The 25532-nt window shown below is 36.2% G+C and overlaps 1 protein-coding gene across 2 annotated transcripts in view; it reads left to right on the top strand.

The window, feature by feature from the left end:
* The first annotated feature begins 1912 nt into the window (after nucleotides 1–1912).
* The window catches only part of LOC123561223 (X-ray repair cross-complementing protein 5-like), a 40237-nt gene continuing 16617 nt past the window's right edge, over nucleotides 1913–25532 (top strand). For both annotated transcript variants that reach the window (XR_008367788.1, XM_053526478.1), the window contains exons 1-10: nucleotides 1913–1946; nucleotides 7712–7825; nucleotides 10158–10341; nucleotides 10738–10786; nucleotides 12404–12529; nucleotides 13146–13301; nucleotides 19952–20066; nucleotides 20934–21069; nucleotides 23594–23703; nucleotides 24752–24814. Coding sequence is in view for 1 of the 2 variants with exons in the window: in XM_053526478.1 (XP_053382453.1) it covers nucleotides 1932–1946; nucleotides 7712–7825; nucleotides 10158–10341; nucleotides 10738–10786; nucleotides 12404–12529; nucleotides 13146–13301; nucleotides 19952–20066; nucleotides 20934–21069; nucleotides 23594–23703; nucleotides 24752–24814 (1068 nt within the window). In the remaining variant the exon portion in view is untranslated. The remainder of the gene's footprint in view (nucleotides 1947–7711; nucleotides 7826–10157; nucleotides 10342–10737; nucleotides 10787–12403; nucleotides 12530–13145; nucleotides 13302–19951; nucleotides 20067–20933; nucleotides 21070–23593; nucleotides 23704–24751; nucleotides 24815–25532) is intronic.

The following is a 25532-nucleotide window of genomic DNA, read 5'->3' as shown; positions in this document are numbered from 1 at the left end:
GATCATTGATTTCAACGCATTAAGATTCGAAAATTGAATACTGCTTAAGCCGGTGATAGGGGCGTGGGCAGTGTTGCATTTTTCATTACTGCCCATGAACAGACTAGATCAAACCGAGTCTGCAATTTTCACTTTATATACATCCTTAGACCGTTCTACTTCTTACTTTTTCTATCAGTTTCCCTTTATACATTTCCTTATTCTTGCGCACCGTCATAGCATTGTCAAGTCTGACTGTATGATATACCAATGTAGACGTAGATATGTACATTATGTCAGAATAATTTGTATATTTGATATATTGTTAAAGTTATACATAAGCACAGCTAGTGCTTGATTCCTTTTTCATGCTACCATTGCTATAATTAAATTTGCATTCCTGTAAATAATAGGATTTGGGTCATTTATGGACGATTTGGGTTAATTACAGTGATAGCTGGATCCCAGCAGGATACATTATGTTGTATACAATAGTTAAAGGGAACCTTCTTTTTGTTAAAGCAAGTACCCGTGGTGAAATACTATGTACAAATTTGGACCAATCAAAAACAAGTTCTGTAAATAGCACCAATCAGAGCTCACGTCTGCTAAGGTATAAATAGGTAGATGGATGATAGACAGATAATTCGGTATCCAGCAATGGAAGATTAAACTAATAATTTATCCCAGTACCTTGATAAGGAGGTTATTGCAACTACCCTGTCAGGGCGGATAAATTATTAAAAAGAAGACGTTTGAAGTTCATAGACTAAGGAATAGTTTCAGAATTTCCTCAAGGTTTCGAGCTGTAGGGCCAGCGCATAGGAGTTCTACCTTAAGGGTAGTTGAAAGCTATACACAATAGCAAATATAGGCTGAACATCGGAAAGCTGAGAGAGAGACCCAGAGTTTGGTAATCTACTGAGATAGTAGGAGAGTTCCAGCTTATAGACGGTTCAGTGTTATTGGCGAAGTACAGCCAAGGCATCGGGGATATACCTATATAGTAGTTGAATGCTACATGTGATAACACGCTGAGCATCCAGGAGTCATGGCAATCATATAGAGTTGCAACTTCAATTAAGAGGCCGAGCATCTATGCGATAGGACTCGTATGTTGTTGATTCAAAGCAAAGAAGTATAAAATACACCTATTTATTTTTATAGCTCTTTGTTCAAAGACATTGTCTGACGAGAACTTCAACAAAAAGACCAGTCAAATATAGAATCTCCAGCCTATAGGAGTTTGAGCTAATTATTATTAATTGAAGATTGTTAGTTTGAAACATTTAGTTATTTGCCTGCTCCCTGAAATTATCTAGCTCATAACTGAAATCATTTACGAATCATATTGGTACACGAATCATAAATTTAGGCATGGTAGCCAGAAGAAAATTCTATATGAGATATTTGGTCTCATCAGCTATACGTTTTAACAAAGGACATTCTACATCGTTTGTCAGCTAGTCAAAGATATAGTCACCTTAGCGATTGGACCCATTTCATATTGTTCAAGATATTAGGCGTAGGCACTTCCCTTGGTCATATAACTGGTATCCCGACATATTATACTAATTCGACGTTAAATAAATTTTCTTGTATCTTGTAAAAGATCTAATATCTGAATAATAATCTGAAGCAAATTCCTCAAGCATTTTCCAGCGCAATTTTAATGCATAAACAATCATTTTTTCACTAACTGCCAGTGAGTAGATGGATTGAGGAGCTTGGAAAAGCTGGTGGTTCTTTCACTATTTAACCCCCACGCATGACCATAATGTGTCATCACTGAACGTTTGCCATTATTATAAAAGGAGAAAGAAAGAATGTAACTAACGTATGTGACGGAGCTTCTAAGCGGGGAACTCTGATTTAGTGGCGACGAACCTATGTTTTTCATGTATAGTATGGTAGAGATATTTTTGTCACTCGATAGGTGGCGCAAATTAATCATGGCGGCAAATAAGGTAAATGTCAGCAAAATTCAGAAAATGTTTACATATAACGTAATTAAACAATGCAGGGGTTTAAAGCGTTATGTAAATTGGTGCCATTTGATTAGGTACATGTTTTGGCAATTTGCACGAAATGTGACAGCTTACCATTTTCGTTTGTTCAGCAGCAATAGTCGTTCCAAAGCCAAGAAATTCATGAATTGAACGATTGGTTTGAGATATTTTGTTCAGGTCTAGGAAAGTGGTATATTTACAGATTTAATTTCCACAGTTTATTTTTGAACTCTCGGTACAGGTTCAGATCTCTTAGATCATGTGCATTACACAGGTAACATTGCCCGATCGGACTTTCGACAAAAAAACTAATTTTTTAAAAAAAAAATGAAGATATTTCTTTCAAACTTGGTCCATTTATTAAGCATAACATATGATACAAATTAAAATAAAAATAACTTCGTTGCATTCAGATTTGGTAGAATTATTTCCCCATTCAGATTTTATGACGCATAATTTTTGGCAGTGGCTAGAGAACTGGAATCGGTTCCTAGACTACGAACTTATTCGTCCGGAACCGGTTCTCTAAGCAAAATACCGTGCATAGGCTAGGGAACCAGAATTTTATTTCTATGCGTAATACTGCCGAAATTCACTTTGGTTCTTGGTAAATGTCATGCATATTATTATCTTAATTAATTTTACCATGCCCTTGCATTTATCAGTGTTTACTGTCTCCCAGAGTGTACTCTCCGCATATATATGCTGTGTTCTCGTAATTCCGTGGCTCTTAATTGCCAAAACTGCACATGCGCATTTGATGTTAGGTATTCACATGTTGTTTTTTAACCAAAAGTAGCTGCAACCTTTCAGTATAACCATGCTAAGTCAAAAAATCAACAAGATATGGCAGAAGATGAAAAATCTCACCTCATGTATGTTGACCTACATTGGTCTGGATCAGCTGGCAGCTTCTCGTTGAATCCGTGGCTCTGATTGGCTAATTGATGGTCGCTATGGTGAAGGGTACCTTGACAAATTACACTGCTTAGAATTTAGTTAGGGGACTGCTTAATGTGTTGCTACAATTTTGTCATAATCGGTTTGCATGTTTGTATTTTAATAAAAGTTTTTGTACGCCACCATCTTTTTCCTAAGGACTGAAAAGGTTTTTTTCAACATTTCCATATTTTTAAGTAAATAAGCTATACTAACCTGTTTATTGCACATTTTAGATGCTCACAAATCTTTATTTACTTTTCTGAGAAACTTGCATGAACTTTGGACATGCGCGACAGTGGCACAAGCGTAATTTTGAGAGCCACGGAATGAACGAGAAACCACGGAATATCGAGAATTAGGTATACCGTGTCTGCCGTATTCAAATGATATAAACTAGTACGAATGAATGTGTGAAAACTAATTTGCAGTTTTTAAATGTTATTTGCTTTAAACTTGTATTATGTTTAAATTATTTAAATATAAAATAATATTGGTTTGTATTTGCGTCATTACATGTTTATAGATGAATAAACTAATTAATTTGCCCTTAAAACTTCATACATATTCTTTGATCACTTTAAATACTGGTTTGTAACACCTCGGCATTTCACGTTCAAAGATATGTAATCAATACTGAAATTACTTATTTTGTTTTAATCGTTTCTTTTATTGTCTTATACATTTTAAGTTTAAATTTCAAGTTTATTTCAGCTCCAGTGTCGACGATTTCGCATTCATTCGTACTAGTTTATTTTATCATTCCAGTATGGCAGACAGTATTCAGGGTTAGATGCTTACTTTTTTTCTAACAATCCTGGCGGGATTCCTCCTTACAAATTCAGCTGTCCCTCCCTGATTTCAGAAATCCCTCCCATTTTCAGTGATTTTATCGATTGTTAACACTATTGTTTTTGGCTTTTTAATGGCTGGTTCCGTAACGCCATCGATAAATTTCCACATGACTTTTTGACAGGTAAACAAATAATTGCGAAAATATAGGACAACCGAAAGCGAGGCTACATGGTAAAACCCCGTACCCGGACCGTATCGTACATGTTAGACTGGTACCCGCTGTTTCTTCTGTGATTTCACAATATATATTTTATAGGAAACGGAACCAGTCTACGTACATGTATGTATTCGAGAGTAAACATCCGGACTGTGGTTAGAACAGATGTCGACTTCGAAAATCGTTTCAAAGCAAGGTTTTTCTGTCATTTTGGTATTTTTGATAAGTTTTTTAGCTATATTAACTGAAAACTTACTGTCCCGACGGGACAGCCAGCTTCCAAGTTCAGGAGGCCCTCCGCTAAAATAGGTGTCCTCGGGATCGCGGGACTGCGTTAAGATCGAACCCTGCAGTATGCGGCGAGTACACTTCTGGAGACACAGTAAACACAAATAAATAAAAGGGCATAGCTTGCTGAAATGGTAAAATTAATTAACTAATTAAGATTATAGAACATGCACATGATACTTACCAAAAGAAACAAAGTGGATTTCGGTAGTATTATGCATAGAAATAAAATTCCGGTTCCCTAACCTATGCACGGTATTTTGCTTAGAGAACCGGTTCCGGACAAATAAGTTCGCAGTCTAGTGAACCGATTCCAGTTCTCTAGCCACTGCCAAAAAAGATACGTTTTAACGCTAAGTTTAAAACAAAAAAGGGTTCAATGGCTTTCTAATGCTCTAAATTATTGCGCTAGTACATGAATGTATACATTTTATTGTGCCCTCACTTACAACTTTATAGAGAGATGTTAGTTGTAAAAAAGTTGTTCATACATCTGCACTAGAAACAAAGTATTAACCCTAAATATATAAAAAAAGGTATTGGCACACAAGCAGGGCTTCCATTAGGATTCAGTTTCATGGAGTCAGGACTGCCTAACATTCAGATTTTGGAGTCCCTCTTAAATTTTCTTGGAGTCCTAAGTAGTATCACTTTGTACAATGACCTTCAGTACCATCAACATCATCATCACCATCATCATCATAATCATTACTATCATCATCATATCTAATCAGTTCAGAATAATGTGTAAAGTAATAGAATTTAGAGAAAAGGACCTCTAGATTGATTAGAAAACATCTTATTTAACAAAAAATATTTTATTGTTTTTTTTATATGCATAGCAACTGTCAGCATTTTATTAAAATCACCTGACTTTAATACTGTTGTTCAGCTACAAAACGAAAATCCACTTTAAAATATCTAAAGTACATTTCCAATGGAGTAGAATTATGTCAAATTACGTCATTCACCTTGCAATACCCAACCAGTTAACTTTCATCCCACATCAAAGAAAATCAATAAAGGAAAATTTTGCCGACACTCCTTTTGATGTCTAGCTGCCATGTGCTGGTCGAAATGTGTCAGAGATATCAGTTTTTAATAGGAGACAAATTGAATGTTTTTTTTTTCTTCTAAAAATACTGTAAAAGAAGGATTTATCATTTATGAAAATCCAAAGTAAATAGCAAATTTATTACCAATCGAAAAAAGGTATTGATTTAAACTGGATGTGAAATGTTATTTGCTAAAAGAATATAGTTACTTGCAGAGTTTTTTGTGCTAAAATTATCGATATATTTTCCACAAATAGTAACTTTGACTTCCGACTTAGGAGCATGTTTCACCAATTTAATCCAAGCCTTTCATTGTCGGCAATTAACGCCTTCTAAACATGTCAGCTGATCTGGATGACGGTCATTTACTGACGTTCTCCATGATTCTCTATCAAACACGATGCTTTCACACGGTCACACACTTCAAACACTGCCGTCAGTTTTTACGCGGCTGTCAATCATCAAGAGTTAAACTGCTTTGATTAGTTTTGGGGTGGAGCTAATCACGTCATTCAAGTAAAGTTACGTCAGAGTGTATTGATTTTGTCGTCCTTTGAAAATATCGGAAGTCCTTTGTACGCCTCTAACATTGTGTATTGGCGTACGGACCATAATTTCTGGCGTATTTTACGTCGGAACGCCGCTTAATGGAAGCCCTGACAAGTTTAGAGCAATAGAAAGCCATTGAACCCTTTTCTGTTTTAAACACTGCGTTAAAACATTTTTTTTTTGGACTTCAAAAATTATGCATCATAAAAATCTGAAAAAGGGGAGTAATTCTAACAAAACTGCATGAAGGCAACAAAGGTATTTCTATCTTAACATGTATCATATGTTATGCTTAATAAATGGACCAAGTTTGAAAGAAATATCTTCATTATTTTTCAAGAAATATTAGTTTTTATGTCAAAAGCCCGATTGGGCAATGTTACCAGCCTGTTACAGTTATTAGAAGTTTTAAAAAAACGGACAGAATGGATTGATGAAGGAAAAAACGATGTGTTTATTTTGACTGCGTCAGGGAAAACATTTGACAGCGTCCCACGTACCTGACTTTTATTAGAATTTAAATCATGGTATAAATAGAAATCTATTAAATGGATAGATCAGGGCTGTCAATCAAACTAATTGTTATCTACATGTATGGACTAGTATCCTGGGGTCGTTGGTTCGGGTCCCAGGTCGGGTTCACTTTCCTCATGGTTTACTTAATTGGTGTTAGAAGTAAAAACGGTGTGGCGACACCTGGAATAGCTCCGCCTTGTTGGGAAGACATTGGTTTGTCTCACAAGATAAAAGGGGGAAGAGTGTAGTGACGTTGGGATCAGCCTGGGATTCACAAAATTAAACTTAAGTAACAGTTTTAAGAGTTTAAAAAATGTATCATATAATGATATTTAATTTATGTGTGCCGAATCTATGCCCAACAAACTTATTATATAGGGATTTGGTCAAAAGTTCAACGGTTTCATTGTCAACATTATCAGATTGGCCACTCTGAACATTGAGCCGAAACCCTATGCTTATTTACCAGTTTACAGAGACAAAACATAATGAGGCCGAAACGGCGAAAGTCGGTAGAAGAAACATCGAGGAAACTTTTAACAGAGGCGATGTATTTCTTCCAATTATAAAAATAATGTCTGTAAAATGTGTCAAAGCGTACAAAGATGATATAAAATTTACCTGTAAAGCTGATTTTCTTTCAGCAAATGTGCGCTAAACAGGCTGATTTTCTTGCAGCGAATGAACGCTGAACGTATAAAAATTCTCGCTCATAAATGGAGTAATTGAAACAAAGGGACATAACTGATAGCAAATGGTTTAGCCAAGAGCTAATTAAAATCCGTTATAGGCCGGATATTCCCGTTACCTTTCGTGAAAACTACGAACTTGCGCCCCCTAGTATCAAAATGTGACGTGCAATGTTGCACTTTGCATTATGCTTACTTTCAACTTGCTTAGTGGCTGATTGCATCTTTCATATTGTGCGGACACATCATGTATTTTCTTCTTTGAGCATTGTAACTGTGCAATGTTGCTTATATACAGTCCCAGCATGTTGAAATATTCCAATACGGTACACGGCACTGTCATTTTGCCAAATGAAATTATGATATAGACATCAGGGTCTAAGCAGCAAAGAAGTTGTAACTTCCAGCACGCATGGTATCATTGTCAGCAAGCATGGTATCATTGTCAACAAGCGTGGTATCATTGTCAACAAGCGTGTTAAAGGTGCCAGCATGCATGATTACTATACCAGTAAGCACAATGGGAGTGTCAGTGAGTAAATTGTATCAGTCAGCTTGCGCATTGTGTAATATTTACCTAAATATTATTCCATAGAGTTGATTCTTGTATATTCTTAGTTTATATAGATTGTTGTTTGTGTAACTGTTTATCATCGTCTTTTGATCTATTGACAGGAGGCAATAGCAATTGTGCTAGATGTTGGACCCTCCATGAACTCTGCCCCACCTGGAGTGGCCACACCCCTTGAGACAGCTCTAGAAGCCATCACTATGATTCTGCAGCGTAAGGTAATTAAGAACAAGATAAGAGCCGCACCATGTGAAAACCAACATAGTGCATTTGCAACCAACATGGATCCAGACCAGCCCGCGCATCCGCGCAGTCTAGTCATCCATTCTGTTCGCTTTCAAAGCCTATTGCAGTTAGAGAAACCGTTAGCGAACAGCATTGATCCTGACCAGATTGCGCAGATGCATGCTGGTTGCAAATGCACTATGTTGGTTTTCTCATGGTGTGACTCAACTAAGATCATTAAAACAGTAACCTTATTGATTTCTGTCAAGTTTAAAGTAATAAATACCTCTACAGTAGTCCGGTGACAGATGTGGGAAGGATAAATTGGATTAATGATAAAACGGGACGTCAGTTAAGCATTGAATTCATAATCTTAACTGTTTATGAATCAATCTGCTTGTATCTTAGGCCTAAAAATTTGTACAAATGCACATGATTGTGTTATTTATACTGATTTGTTAAACAAAATTATCCCCATGTGTTTCAAAAGTAAAAGATATGGGGGAAATGTAATATGATACGCACCTTTTATGCTAGGGTCAGGTTACCTGAAACATTTTTTTTTATTCCTATTTATTCTATGGTGATAAAAGTTATATGGACTAGCACACAGACTAGCTGTTTTATTGGACAACAAAATTAGCTTATTCGGAAGACATATTTATTATGTCTCCCACAAGACAGTGTTGTTGGAGACATACTGATTTACTTCTGTCTGTGTGTGTGTGTATGTGTCTATCTGTCTGTCAGTCACTCTGTCATAAAGCTTGTCTGCACTCTTTTAAGTTGAACTTTTCTCATCCGATCTTCTTTAAACTTTCAAGAACAAAATGTGTTTGTCAATAAGTCCTCGGCCAAGTTCGATAACTGGCCAAATTGGCCCAGGCACTTCGGAATTAAGGCCCTTGAACAAAGTTGGCAAAAAGCCGGTCAATATGAGTATTGACCGGGCCGGCGGTCAGTACTGGTTAAGACCGGTCAATACTGGTCAATACCGGTCAATACTGGTCGATTCAATACTATGGTCACTCTTGGGTGGTCAATACTGGTTTATTCAACATTTTTACATAATGCACATTCACAGATTGGCACAGGCTGTGATAGTAATATAAAAATAATAAAGCAATTTGAATAATATAAAATTTTGTTTATTAAAAAGTATAGTGGTCAATACTGGTCGATTCAGTTTTGGTCTGTGGCAATGTGTCCTGGTCAGGCTCAGTTTTGGACAATATACTTAGACTGGTCAGTGGTCAATACTAGTTTATTCAATGCTTTTATCTTCTTACAGTAGCCTTTATTTTAAATTAATTAAAGATTTTATTAATATAAATTACACTCATTGAAACGGACAGTACTGGTCAATTTAAATTTTGGTCCTACGCAATATCCCTGATTAATACATATAGTGGTCAATATTGGTCAGTTGAATACTTTGATTGCATGACTTATTTTACCATGTTCAAGCATCTCAATAATACTGAGGGATTATTGATCTTGACAGCTTATTAGTGACTAGATAGACAGGTCTGCAACATCTGTTGTATATTGTAAGACATGGTGTCAATTAGGCAATGTGACAATTGCTATCAAAACACAATTAAACCACTTCCATGAAAGGGTCCAGGTGTTTTGCAGCAGTGTTTCATTAAATTATAATAACCAGTATCAATCAGTATTGACCAGTCAACCACTTCTGACCAATTTGGGAGTATTGATTTGGTTGCTTTAACTAAATACTAATGCCTGCATTTACCATAATGAAGCCCCAGATGTTCTTAAACAGTCATAATTTAATTGTTTATAAACTTTGCAAAATATCTTAACAGTCAGTATTGACTAATTGACCAGTATTGACCAATCGACCAGTATTGATCACTTCAGGGAGTATTGACCGGGGCGATTTAAACCGCCCAACATTGCCCTTGAAACTTGCTTTTAATATTCAAAGCACTCAAAGTCTGATAAGGCAGTTGAGGTCTTGGTGCATGGTTGGCTGCAGTTGTGGGAGACATGCTCTTTTCTCAAAAGCATCTCTAGTTCATTATCTCATTCTCATATTTGCTAGTTACAATGAATCGGAAAGATTTGATTTCATAAAATATTATCATGATCCAAGCATTAATATAGACAAGAAATTCCTGGAAAATGGTTATCAGACCAACATGATTACACAGGTATATAATTGACTTTGCTGTTCAAATGAAATTATTGACAATTGCATTGTGATTACTCACAATTTTTAGATGTAATCGATTACTATTGATTACGAGTACTGGTTAAGATTTCCACAGATTCGTCTGACATGTCAGTTTTATGTTGTAGATGTTTGCAGAGTCAAAGGATGAGATAGCTTTGATACTGGTGGGCTCTGATGACACGGATAATCCACTCGCAAACGGAGAATGCTACGAGCATATTTCTATAGCCAATCCTCTTGGCATCGTGGACTTTGACTTCCTTCAGCTTGTACAGAATGACATCAAGGCTAGCAGTACCGCAGGAGATTGTATCCTTTATCATATTTTTTTTAAATTAATGTAAAATCGTTTAATTTTTATGAAGGAAATATTTCCATGGATTTCATGGTGAGCCAATCCGTGAAATTCAATCCCAGTGAACAAGCAAAGTATGAGTTCATTTTTTGTTGAAAATCTGTCTGGCCGAATATAGGGAATTTCATGCAGTTGAAATTAAATTATCTAACAGTATTAACAGTATTAAGCAGTTTCTGAAATTGATCTAAGTTAAAAGATAATATTTCTCATTTTTTCTGCATACGAAATCAGTGAAGAAACCTGAAATATTCTGGGATATTCTTATCCATTGGTTCTCCAAACAGAGCTCTAGCGTATAAGGTATATTTCTACAATGGTTCAGATTTTTCCTTAACATTTATGCTAAGTTCTGGATGGGATAGTTGTAGGAATGGACCATCTGGTAAATGCCGTGCAGTAAGTATAGCTATTACTTTATACATGTAGCTAAAACACGCAAGTCTTAATTTGACTGATTAGATAGAATGTTTTTTCCCGATTTCAGAGCGTTAATTCCCGAAGTTAGAAAGAAATGCCGGGCCCAAGACTGTACATACACATGCACCTATGAAATCTACCCGCCCGCTTAGCTCAATAGGGAGAGCGTCGGTCTACGGATTGTCGGGGTTCGATCCTCGGGCAGGGCGTATGTTCTCTGTGACGATTTGATAAAAGACATTGTGTCTGAAATCATTCGTCCTCAACCTCTGATTCATGTGGGGAAGTTGGCAGTTACTTGCGGAGAACAGGTTTGTACTGGTACAGAATCCAGGAACACTGTGGTTAGGTTAACTGCCCGCCGTTACATGACTGAAATACTGTTGAAAAATGGCGTTAAACCCAAAACAAACAAACCTATGAAATCTTGACCATTTGAAACGCCTTCAATATGCTAAATCAATGCATTTAATGTAAAATATCTCTTTTTAAACCATTCCCAGTTAAGGCATTTTACGACTCATTTTTCCCAATATTGTGAAGGTCCCAGCCCCTTTTCCAAATCAGTGGAAAAAATCACTGGGAAAATGACTTGTAATGATGAAAATAGGAAGAAAATTGCACCGATGTATTACAATAAATAGAAGCCCGCCCGCTTAGCTCAGTAGGTAAGAGCGTTGGTCTACGGATCTCGGGGTCGCGAGTTCGATCCTTGGGCGGGGCGTATGTTCTCCGTGACTATTTGATAAACGACATTGTGTCTGAAATCATTAGTCCTCCACCTCTGATTCATGTGGGGAAGTTGGCAGTTACTTGCGGAGAACAGGTTTGTACTGGTACAGAATCCAGGAATACTGGTTAGGTTAATTGCCCGCCGTTACATGACTGAAATACTGTTGAAAAACGGCGTTAAACCCAAAACAAACAAAAAACAATAAATAGGAGGAAAATTGCGCCAATGTATTACAATAAATAGGAAGAAAATTGCGCCAATGTATTACAATAAATAGGAAGAAAATTGCGCCAATGTATTACAATAAATAGGAAGAAAATTGCGCCAATGTATTACAATAAATAGGAAGAAAATTGCGCCAATGTATTACAATAAATAGGAAGAAAATTGCGCCAATGTATTACAATAAATAGGAGGAAAATTGCGCCAATGTATTACATGTCATATGAAAATGACATAAAAAAGCACATTGTCTAGTGGTTTAAATATTCATTTATATATCTACTCAGAGTTCTGACGGAATGAGTGAAAGAAGAAATTAGGTGAAACTTGACTCACAAAACAATTGACAATAACCACATAAATGTAAAGCCTGTTGGTTTAAAATAATATTTTAGGAGTTTGTAGATTTATACATACAGAATGTTAGTGAACGTCTAGGCAATGTTAATATACAGATTTGCTGTCTTTGTTATTGAGTTCATTTATTAAGTTGAAATAATAATAAAAAGTAATGTTGCATAATTTTTACAAACCATAAGCAATACCTGTTTTCGTTTTTCCTTTTAACATTTTTATAATTGAGCAGTATTCGAAAGTGAGATTGTTAAGTAAATTTTAGTACTTTGCCTGCTTATCTTCAGGGGTAAGAAGGGATTTAACAACAAGCGTCTGATATTGATGTCGGATCTCGGAGGAGAGTTCGGTGACGATCAGCTTGACAGTATCATTGCCAGTATAAAAACCTCGGAGACAGAATTAAACGTCATGTAAGTAAAAAATCTATCCTGCATCAAGTTGCAATGAAGAACTGTAGACTATATTTGGCAATTGTGGTGTTGTTTTAATTTTTGCTGGACGAAAAACGAAGAGTCACACAGAATTCAAAACACCCCATGTGAATATTTAGCAGGATTTTATGATGCACAGTCTTAGTAATGTTTTATGTCTATTGTCGGTGAAATTACTAAATAAAAGTGACTTGAAAATGATTTACCATAGATTGAGGAAGTTACTTAACATTTGTTGTGGGTGTAGTCAGTGCTTTGATATCTCTATGATACAGAGTACAGAGCAATTTTTCGCTGCACTTTAAAATTGGTATAAACTTGTAAACAAAACACGTAGTAGTTAACTAACATACTGAATTTATCCAGCAAGAGATATAAAACTTACATAGCATTTTGTAGGGTGGGGGTTGGAGTCACACCGACACAATGTAGATCATATTGCAATTTTTCCAGCTTTTGACGGCGGAGGAAGACCTCAAGTGCCCCCTCCGAGCATTGCGTTTAGGCAGTGGGCAAGCACCTTGATAAAAACCATCGACTGTCTGTTAACATTTCTATAATGCATAACTTAAGTAAAAGTGTTTTACTAATTCAGTGGTCCTGACTATGAGGAGGATGATGAGGACGGTAGCGGGGATAAAGGCGGGGCACAGAACGGTTCAGCAAAACCTAAAACTCCACAACAGCAAGCTGGAACTGCTCTCATTAAATACATCCTGGATGAAGTGGATGGAGAATGTTATTCTTTCAGGTAATGTGTTAACAGAAAGCTTCCCATTCTCACTGTTCTCACTATTTTGATGAAAATATTGGTATCAGATACTGTAAAGTCAGTAGTAGTTGTGGGAGTCTAATTTTTGTGAATTTGCAGCATTCCCATTCACGCAAAAATCCGCGTAATTCACGCATAAAAAGTCACTTGCACGCAAGTTTTAAAATTCCACGGGTACAATGCACGCGTGAATAATCTGACAGAAAATACATTGTTCGTCGATAAAGAGCCGAAATTCAAGTAATCAGACATTATTTTTGATCCGTACACGCAAATTACCGCAATACACACTGGTGACAATTTGCTACATGTCAAGACGAGTTGAATTTACATGCCGATAGCATAATTTAAGCTCCGCCTACTCCAGGTACTTGTGAGATTTTCGCGAGAACTGTGACAGCGAATCAAATAATTTGTAAAACTAGACGTGATAGTATTCAGCCAATCAACGACGCAGTTGCATCTTGCACTTTCCGATAATTGTCAACATATGCGAGAGCAAAAACAACGATTTTGGACGTTTTTTCAACAAGTTGTTGAATAATTAAGTGGTCAGCTGGCGTCCACTACACAATTATTTGGTCTCCATTGTAAAAGAAAGACTCGTAAGCTGCTTGTTTATTAATATTTACAAAATGACCGGTTGCGGACTGACTTTCATCGGGCAATTTTTCATTTTTATTCGAGTCCGATACTTTTCATGCTAAATAAGTATTACCCGCCGAGTTTTTATTTTATAACATTTTTAGCCCACCATCATCAGATGGTGGGCTATTCAAATCACTCTGCGTCCGTGGTCCGTCGTCCTTCCGTCCGTCCGTCCGTCCGTCCGTCCGTCCGTCAGTCAGTCCGTCCGTCCTTCCGTCCGTTAACAATTTCTCGTTATCGCATCTCCTCAGAAACTACCAGGGGGATTTTGACCAAACTTTGTCAGAATGATGTATTGGTACCCTAGTTGTGTCCCCCTGAAAATCAGACTGGTTCAACAATTTTTTAGTGAGTTATGGCCCTTTGTTTATTTCTATAATTTACATAGATTTATATAGGGAAAAACTTTGAAAATCTTCTTGTCCAAAACCACAGAGCCTAGGGCTTTGATATTTGGTATGAAGCATCATCTAGTGGTCCTCTACCAAGATGATTCAAATTATTTCCCTGGGGTCTAATATGGCCCCGCCCTGGGGGTCACTTGGTTTATATTGACTTATATAGTGAAAAACTTTGAAAAACCTCTTGTTCAAAACCACAGGGCCTAGGGCTTTGATATTTTGTATGTGACATCATCTAGTGGTCTTCTACTAAGATTGTTCAAATTATCCCCCTAGGGTCAAATATGGCCCCGCCCTGGGGGTCACATGGTTTACATAGACTTATATAGGGAAAAACTTTGAAAATCTTTTGTCCAAATCACAAAGCCTAGGGCTTTGGCATTTGTAATGTAGCATCATCTAGTGGTTCTCTACCAATCTTGTTCAAATTATCCCCCTAGGGTCAAATATGGCCCCGCCCTTGGGGTCACATGGTTCATATAGACTTATATAGGGAAAAGCTTTTAAAATCTTCTTGTCAATAACCTACAGCATTCAAATTTGGACCACATGTATGGTTTTGAGTGGCAAGATGAACCTTGACATGAGTTGACCTTGATTTTGACCTAGTGACCTACTTTCACATTTCTGTAGCTACAGCCTTCAAATTTGGACCACATGCATAGTTTTGTGCACTGAAAAGAACTTTGACCTTGACATTGACCTAGTGACCTACTTTCACATTTTTGAAGGTACAGGCTTCAAATTTGGACCACATGCATAGTTTCGTGTTCCGAAATGAAATTTGACCTTGATTTTGACCTAGTGACCTACTTTCACATTTCTCAAGCTACAGCCTTCAAATTTGGACCACATGCATAGTTTTGTGTACCGAAACAACCTTGACCTTTACATTGACCTAGTGACCTACTTTCACATTTTTTAAGGTACAGGCTTCAGATTTGGACCACATGCATAGTTCTGTGTTTCGAAATAAAATTTGACCTTGATTTTGACCTGGTGACCTACTTTCACATTTCTCGAGCTACAGCCTTCAAATTTGGACCACTTGCATAGTTTTGTGTACCGAAATGAACTTTGACCTTAAGATTGACCTAGTGACCTACTTTCACATTTCTGTAGCTACAGGCTTCAAATTTAGACCACATGCATCTATAGGATTGTGTACCGAAACAAACTTTGACCTTGACATTGACCTAGTGACCTACTTTCACATTTTTCAAGCTACAGCCTTCAAATTTGGAGCACTTGCATAGTTTTGTGTATCGAAATAAACTTTGACCTTAAGATTGACCTAGTGACCTACTTTCAAATTTCTCAAACTACAGCCTTCAAACTTGATGCACATGCATAGTTTTGTGTACAAAGAACTTTGTCCTTGAAATTGATCTAGTGACCTACTTTCACATTTCTCAAGCTACAGCTTTCGAATTTGGACCACATGCACAGTGTTGTGTACGGAACTGAAATTTGACCAGTAAGTCTTGAAATTTGGAATACTCAAAAATGGCACATTGGTGGGCGCCAAGATCACTCTGTGATCTCTTGTTTTTTGTTGCTATAATGTTGCAGCAAGATATAGCAGCAAAAAAATGTTATAAAAACTCGGTGGGTGGTACTTATCAGCGTCTGCTTGAATTTTTGAAAACGTTTTTTTTTTCTCAGAACTATGGAATAAAGAAAAACTCTTTGCAAGGAAAATGATTATCTAAGAAAATGAATGGTCACATCAATAGTTTTTAGCCATATTGAAACAAGAAAATTATAGCCATCTTTTTAAACTGCTTCATAAGCTTGCTGGGTGTGTGTGGTGGGGGAAGGGGGTGTGATGTTCATAAATTTCTATTTTTCAACTAGAAGTCTCTCCACTTTTCTATAAGGAGAAGATACTTTTAGCTGTATCCCTATGGTGCATGTGTAAAACAAACCACTGTCATTAACACAGGCTGAATAAAAGTGTCACTTCCCATATACTTCTTTATAATTTTGTTTCAGCTGGAACATTTTTTTCAATTTGTATGGTTTGTACCCAACTTTTTAGCTCGACTATTCGAAGAATAAGTAGAGCTATCCTACTCACGTCGGTGTCGGCGTCGGCGTCGGCGTCACACCTTGGTTAAGTTTTTCGTACCAGTCCACATTTTGACAAAGTCTTTTGAGATAAAGCTTTGAAACTTTCAACACTTGTTTACCATCATCATGGCCAGTTATAGGCAAGAACACATAACTCCATCAAGGATTTTGGCTGAATTATGGCCCCTTTTTACTTAGAAATCATGGTTAAGTTTTTCGTACCAGTTCATATTTTGACAAAGTCTTTTAAGATAAAGCTTTGAAACTTTCAACACTTGTTTACCATCACCATGGCCAGTTATAGGCAAGAGTACATAACTCCATCAGGGATTTTGGCTGAATTATGGCCCCTTTTGACTTAGAAATCTTGGTTAAGTTTTTCGTACCACTTCATATTTAGACAAAGTCTTTTGAGATAAAGCTTTGAAACTTTCAACACTTGTTTACCATCACCATGTCCAGTTATAGGCAAGAGCACATAACTCCATCAAGGATTTTGGCTGAATTATGGCCCTTTTTGACTTAGAAATCTTGGTTAATATTTCGTACCAGTTCATATTTTGACAAAGTCTTTTGAGATAAAGCTTTGAAACTTTCAGCACCTGTTTACCATCACCGCGTCCAGTTATAGGCAAGAGTACATAACTCCATCAAGGATTTTGGCTGAATTATGGCCCCTTTTGACTTGGAAATCTTGGTTAAGTTTTTCGTACCAGTTCATCTTTTTTGTAAAGTGTTTGACATATGGCTTTGAAACTTCTATCACTTGTTTAGTATAATAGTCTCTATCTGTAGGAAAGAGAACATAACTCTGTCATCTATTTTGGCTGAATTACGGCCCTTTTTGGACTTTGAAATTGGTTCTGTTTTCATACAAGTCCATGTTTTGTCAAAACTATTTGACATATGGCTTTTAAACTTTGAACACTTGTTTATCATTATGATTTCCATCTGTAGGCAGGAGTACATAACTATTTTGACTGAATTATGGCCCTTTTTAGCTCATCTGATTTTTTGAAAAAAAATGATGAGTTATTGTCATCACTTGAGCGGTTGTCGGCGTCGGCGTCGGCGTCGGCGTCTGCGTCGGCGTTGCCTGGTTAAGTTTTATGTTTAGGTCAGCTTTTCTCCTAAACTTTCAAAGCTATTGCTTTGAAACTTGGAATACTTGTTCACCATCATAAGCTGACCCTGTATAGCAAGAAACATAACTCCATCTTGATTTTTGCAAGATTTATGGCCCCTTTTGTACTTAGAAAATATCAGATTTCTTGGTTAAGTTTTATGTTTAGGTCAACTTTTCTCCTAAACTATCAAAGCTATTGCTTTGAAACTTGGAATACTTGTTCACCATCATAAGCAGACCCTGTACATTAAGAAACATAATTCCATCTTGCTTTTTGCAAGAATTATTGCCCCTTTTGGACTTAGAAAATCAGTTTTCTTGGTTAAGTTTTATGTTTAGGTCAGCTTTTCTCCTAAACTATCAAAGCTATTGCTTTGAAACTTGGAATACTTGTTCACCATCATAAGCTGACCCTGTATAGCAAGAAACATAACTCCATCTTGATTTTTGTAAGATTTATGGCCCCTTTTGGACTTAGAAAATATCAGATTTCTTGGTTAAGTTTTATGTTTAGGTCAACTTTTCTCCTAAACTGTCAAAGCTATTGCTTTAATACTTGCAACACTTGTTCACCATCATAAGTTGACCCTGTACAGCAAGAAACATAACTCCATCCTGCTTTTTGCAAGATTTATGGCCCCTTTTGGACTTAGAAAATATCAGATTTCTTGGTTAAGTTTTATGTTTAGGTCAACTTTTTCTCTTAAACTATCAAAGCTATTGCTTTGAAACTTGCAACACATGTTCACCATCATAAGCTGACGCTGTACAGCAAGCAACATAACTCCATCCTGCTTTTTGCAATAATTATTGCCCCTTTTGGACTTAGAAAATCATTTTCTTGCTTGAGTATTATGTTTAAGTCCACTTTTCTCATAAACTATCAAACCTATTGCTTTAAAACTTGCAACAGTTTTTCACCATCATATGTGGACACTGAACATCAAGAAACATAACTCTATCCTGCTTTTTGCAAGAATGATGGCCCTTTTTAGACTTAGAAAATCATGGGTAGGACAATATTTCTATTACACAAAAAAAAATCAGATGAGCGTCAGCACCCGCAAGGCGGTGCTCTTGTTGGACTTTGAAATTGGCTCATATATTGCCATTTAGTGCAAGACTTATCAAAAATCAAAGTAATACAGGAACATTGTTTGTCTAATCTATTTATTTCTTTTGTCTGAATATCCGTGCAAATATTTTGACCCCATTCTTCAATCAATTCTTCGAATAGTCGAGCGTGCTGTCATCAGACAGCTCTTGTTTATCATGTACCCACATTTTCTAAAGTATGTGGGTACATGTACCCACTTTTCAAAAAGTCAGTGGGAATGCTGATTTGGTGCTTGGGTTCGATTCACAACATTAAATCCAAGCAAACATAATTTTTGTGAATTTGGTGCTTGGGTTCGATCCACAACATTAAATCCGAGGAAACGTAAAATTCTCATTTAATTTATGCTCATAATGTCATATTCCAATAAAGCAGCTGTTTGGCACAAACCGTGGAATTTCATATCAACAAAATTAATTGATTTCATGGTACACTTAAAATACATCAAACTGTGAGTAGTTGATATTTGAAATTTTCACCCAAGCTTCGAATTAGAAGCAGCTGGTGGCTCAAGAATTTATACTTAAAGTTTATAAGAATTTATTTTATCTTGATTATGCAGGGGTTTTTTTTCGGCCGTTTTTATAGCCGTTATTGGGCTATATTCCCAATGCCAAAAAGTATGTTTTTTCCCAAAGTGAGTGCAAAAATTCCCAATCTACATTCTGAAAAAAAAATCATCAAAATTGCACAAACATTGACCAAATTATGGACAATTTTGTAATGGCAGTATGTTAAAGAGGTTGTACAATGTGAAACAAGTGTATGAGAAAGTGCTTAAACACATCCTTACTATATCCTATGGGACTAAATATTTCCCAATCTGGAACATATACACGTCAAAATTCCCAGTTTTGGGGGTATAGGCTATGTTCCCAAAACAGCAAGAAAAAACCCTGTTATGATGAAAACTTAGAGCTTACTTGAATCATTCTAGAGTCCGCTTCTTGGAGAAGCCAGTACTGGTGTGATATGAAGGGCATGGTCGCGACACGCGTAAGGCTCGAACCCACGACTTTGGGGGTTGATCTGCCACACCTTAACCACAAGACCACCATTTCCCTTAATTTGTATTTGAAAAAAGAAATGAAATTTGAAAGCAGATATGTCATTAAAGGAAGTCCATAGCAGTTTTTGAGACTTTTGTTAATGCTCTAAGCATAAATGTAAGTTTTAACAGATTTAAAGGTACTTTATTATGTAAGACACTTTGCTAAGTAACAAATATTTTGGTTCTGTCAGATTTATTTTTTTTACTTTTCAGTGAGGCACTACCAGCCCTGGCGTATTTTCAGTCGAGGCAAGTGCGGCCAACAGCATGGAAATGTCCTTTGGAGATTGGACCTGATCTCAAGATACCGATCAATGGTTATGTTAAGGTGAGACATTCATATTTTTGTTTGGTTTAATTTTTCGAGGTTTGACATGTGCATCGGCAAGGTGAACAGGAATGTGCTTGTCATAGCTGTTCGTGGAACCCTGAAAAGTGAACTCTATCAAACAGAACCGCTGTCTTGGTTGAAAAAAGTACTTAGTACTGAAAGTAAACACTTCTAAACTGAAAACACTTAAAAACTTTTCACTTGAACCCATGTGGCTGTTCAGTTTTAGAGACTATGAATTGACATGAATGCTTAAGCTTCTATGTGGAATGGCCCATAGAACAAGCCATTGCCGTCCTTTTAAATAAAGAATCACTGAATGTGTATAAAATATCTAGAAGAGTTTGAAAGATCAATCTTAATTGGTCAACATATTTGGTGAAAAATACAGTGTACAAACGAAAGTAATAGATTATATTATAACAGAACCTTGTTCTTAATGATGCATTCTGCTTAAGTGGATTCTTCCAGGCCTGGAATACACAAAAGCTGAATGTATCGTTACAGTTAAAAGTACTGTTTCAATGACTTGTTCATCATATACCACCTCCTATTTCTAATATTATCCAAGCACAATCTTTCTATGATTGTAGGCAGATAAGGCTAAACACACTCCTTTGAAATAGTAAGCTTTTTGACACATGGAATGCTGAAGCCTCGTCATTACATTAGATTCAACGTAAAATTTGCCTTCTTGGCTGAAGCATTCGGTCAGTTATGACACAATTTTATGTTTGTTTTTGTGTAAAATACAAGCTCTATTTTAGACAGAAAATTTGTAGGTGCACAATAAATAGGTATTGTAGACTGTCACTAAAAGAGATTGAGTTTGTTGTAGTTTATCTATCAGAGATTTTGTTGTAGTTGAAGGATTTCAAGCTGAAACAGTCTTGGAAGAAGGTGTATGCTAAGGACACTGACATGGAGGTTGGAACATTGAGAACATATCACAAAAATGATGAAGAGGAGACAGAGGTGGACAAAGAGGATATGGTAGAAGGTAGGACACTGAAGGTGTTACTTGTTTGAGGTTTGAGGTACTACTCCTTTCAATTTCCAGAAGTAAGGTAGAACATTGTTCCAAAATCTCTAGAACATGTGCAATTCAGGAAGCTTTGAAAATTAGAAATTCAGCAGGGTTCAAGCTAGCCCAGAAAAATTGGGAGAAGTGACTTCTCCCTTCAGTGAAAATAGGGAGAAGTTTTCTCAGAACAGGGAGAAGTGAGGCTGTGGGTCAAAACGGTCATTAATTAAACCGTATATTACAGTTTTGATGGTACAACACAAAGGAATAACATTTCAAAACAACACATATTTTACAAAATTTTATTTTATTATTTTAGTTATTTATTTATTATTTTAAAAAATAAGTACAAAATGCCAAGTATAAAATACAAACACACACAGTGAGCATGTATTTATGCAGTAGTTTGACACATTCATAAATAATACTAAATCACCATCAGTATTATAACAGGCATGTGTAGTGTGATTTGTTGTTCGGCTCATGTGTCATGACCCCTCGCATATGCATTATCAAATTTTGCCAGTCTACATATAACACAGTGCGATTTGCCATGCTCATCTTCCTTCCACCAGTCAAAACTAACAATAGAAAATTAATTTTTCAATTCTTATCCCTGCACACCCCTGTCTTAAACCCCCGCTGGTCAAAATCCGGATATCCAAAATTTTATGTCCGGATACTGATACACTTTCATAAGCATTGCCCAATTCTTCAGTCTAAAGAATATCTTTGACAAATTGTGATGATGCAAAGACAATTTAACAGCACTGGACAGTATCTGATATTAAAGTCTACAATGACAATACCTTTTATTGAAGAAAATTAAGAAAAATGTTCATGAAATACCGGCAAGTTGTCACCGCGAGCAGAAATACTGACAGCCTACTTTCGTTTTCGAAAACTTTTACAAAAAGATAAAAGCCAATGTGTTCTTATCTAATATTGATTGTGATTGATTTTTATTGATTGAAATTAAATATCTGTTGTCTGAATTTCAATTTAATTTGTGTATAACACGGATATTTATGTCTGGCAGCCGCAATTAAAACCATACATTACGAACAACTCTGGTTATTATTCAGAGCTTTTCTTTAGGCCCTATGATCTATCGGTCAATTTGCGATGGGCTATCATCCTATAATCAGCTACTGACTCTTGCGCCGACATACTTGTGTTTTTGTTTTTATTTACCCTACTTTTGACAGTTTTTAGTTGTTTGTTTTCACATGTGATGCACACACTTTTTATCCGTGATGCACAAAATCAATTAAAGGCAATTTTGTTTTGCCTCGTTTGATTGGTGTTTCCAAAGTTTTTGGCCAATTAAAATCATCCTAACGATATTCGGTGATATACTTTGTTGACAGGTGAAGTTCACAACCCGTAACGGGATAAGTTTCGCTAATTGATTATGTAATGTTTTTACAAGCTGATTAGAAGCTGATAGATGTGATATATACATGTATGATAACTGCCTCAGGCGCCAGATTTTAGGGCGACTTGTTTTTCGCTTTTCTGTACAAACAGAGCGAAGTCATCAGAAAAAAAGCGACCACTTCGCTCACGTCGCCTAGAAGCGTGGACCCTGATTCAGAAGTTGAATGAAAAATCTTAAAAGTTCATTTATAAACATTTTGAACAGAATATATCTCGGGCTCACAGTGGTGCATTATATTCAATAGTACCATGTATATTCTTATACACAAATCCTTCTGAAACAAGTAAAAAAAATGGTGATTTAGCTTAGCTGGAAGTAAATTACTATAAGTATTAAGATCCCCATTCAGAAAGTTGATAAAAACCCATAGGTCACTTTTGGAATGGGAAGTTTCCCTTACTGTTTAATGACAAGATTGGGTATGCATACAGGACCTTGCAGTAACAGATTTAGCATTGTAGTATACATGCAGTATACTGTGGTAACAGTCGTTACATTGATTGTGTACGTAGAGGACACTGTAGTCACAGTTGTAAAATTGTAGTTTATAGACAGGACATGGCAGTCACAATGGTAATACTGTTGTATACATATAGGACACTGCCAGGGTTTTTTCTAGCTAATTTGGGAACATAGCCTATACCCCAAAAATTGGGAATTTTGACGCTTAAATGTTCCAAATCGGGAAATATTTAGTCCCAAAGGATAAAGTAAGGATGTGTTTAAGCACTTTCTCATACACTTGTTTCACATTTTAGAACATCTTTAACATACTTCCAAATACAAAATTGTCCATAATTTGGTCAATTTTTGTGCAATTTTGATGAAAAATTTTTTCATAATGTAGATTGGGAATTTTTGCACTCATTTTGGGAAAAAAACATACTTTTTGGCATTGGGAATATAGCGGAATAACGGCTATAAAAACAGCCAAAAAAAAACCCTGACTGCAGTCACAATGGTAACATTTAAGTGTATGTACAGGACACTGCAGTCACAGTTGTTACATACAGGAAAATGCAGTAACAGTTATAACATGTAGTGACTTACCATTTACAGGTCATCGCTATGGTAACACACTGGTCCCAATGACAGATGATGATAAACTAAACATGAAATACAAGGCAGAGAAATGTTTCAAAGTTCTAGGATTTACAAAGGCTGAAAATGTATGTGTTTTTCTTCATCCAACTGTACATTGGGAAATACTTGCAATACTGTGAAATCATTTAAATTCGCTGACATGAAATTTCGCGCAAACGTGAAAAAGGACTGTTTCGCACGGGCTTTAATTCGCGCATTTTCAATTTTAGTAATGAAAAAATATAATTAAAAAATAATAGCGCGGTCTTAAATTCGCGCATCGGTCTTAGCGCGAAATACGCGAAAATTCGTCCTACGCGAATAAAAATGATTTCACAATAGGTTTTATTTCGCTAATATTTGCAAAAAGTGCCACCAGCGAATTCAGAATATTGTTGAATATTAATTTGAATTATGTCATAAAACAAAAAACACACGTTTTGTGAATTCTTGACAGTGTGCCATGAGATCACATAATAAAGACTACGTTACACAGTCCGGAATATATATTTTGTAATACAGTATTTTTAACTGCTTAGCTGTTGTTACAGAACAGTTGTCAAACTTCTTTGCAGTAAAACTTACTATCCTGTCCATCTAAAAGGAGATATAAGAAATAAAAGACCTGAACTATAAGTATTTTTGCTGACTGTTACGCAACTACTGCAATAGTAATATATCAACTACTTACATTAAAAGGATAATGAATGATCTAAGATATATTGAGACAAGATGGTTGTATTTTTTCTACTATGAACTAACTGAATATGTGTCAGATCACTTAATCTTCTCTTCTTTGGCTTCAATACCAGCTTATGTCCCCTTGTGAGGAATCTGTCAAACTGTCTTGGAAAAGATTGGTGGCTCTAGCAAGGTGCCTGCATGCCACATCTAACACCTGATGTCTTTCACTACTGAAAGCTTGCAAGTCACCATTATGACTTACCTGATACATTGTGTCTGTGCAGCTGAAAATTTGACAGAAAAAACAAAAAAAACAAAAACAAAGATTTTTAAGAGTGTAAAATGCAGATTTAATATTCAAGCTTGGCATAGAATATTGTTAAGTGCAAACTATAGGTATAATGGTATAGTCAAAGAGAATTTAGAAGTTTTACTTCCTTATATTGGCAGGTAAAAAGACATGAGATGATGGGAGATGGTGTCATGAGTGTAGTCGCAGAGAAAGGAGACGAGGTTAGAAATTCATGAATAGAGATAGTAAATAGAAAAAAGATTTTCAAGATAAAATACAGTTTCTAGCACAAATTGAAAAATGTTTTGATAACCAGTCTGAAATGTTACAGGCTTTTCTAACAGAAATTGAAAAGTGTGTTGATACCAATCTAAAATTATATACATGTAGGTGTTTCTAGCACAAAAAGGAGAGTTTGATGCCAGTCTGAAAACACCAGGCAGGGAGATGTTTAAGTTAATTATGTCTCCCACCACACAGTTGTGTGGGAGACATATTGATTTACTCCTGTCTGTGTGTCTGTCACAAATCTTGTCCACACTCTTTAAGTCAAACAGATCTCATCCGATCTTCACAAACTTGAACAAAATGTGTGTGATAATAAGTCCTCTGCCAAGTTTGATAACTAGGCAAATCGGCTCAGAATTATTGCCCTTGAATTACTGAAAATACTGATGCCAGTGATACATGTCTTGGTGCATGGTTGACTCAGATATATAATGAAAGGCCATTTTCTCCAAAACTTGCTCCAAAACTATCAAATATTAGGCAGTTCTGGGAGACATACGCTTTTCTCAAAAGCAGCTCTAGTTTATAAAGGAAATTATGTAGCTAAGGTGAAACAGGGGCGTTTAAGATAGGATCTTTTAATTCAGGGGGCTGCTTAGACAGTCAGGATTCTATTGTCATTTTCCCTTTAAATATTTAAGTTTTTAAACC

The sequence above is a fragment of the Mercenaria mercenaria genome, chromosome 16 (genome assembly GCF_021730395.1).
Source record: "Mercenaria mercenaria strain notata chromosome 16, MADL_Memer_1, whole genome shotgun sequence".
Classification (NCBI taxonomy): Eukaryota; Metazoa; Mollusca; class Bivalvia; order Venerida; family Veneridae; genus Mercenaria; species Mercenaria mercenaria.
Note: the sequence above shows the minus strand (reverse complement) of the source record. Positions and strands in the feature narration are given on the sequence as shown.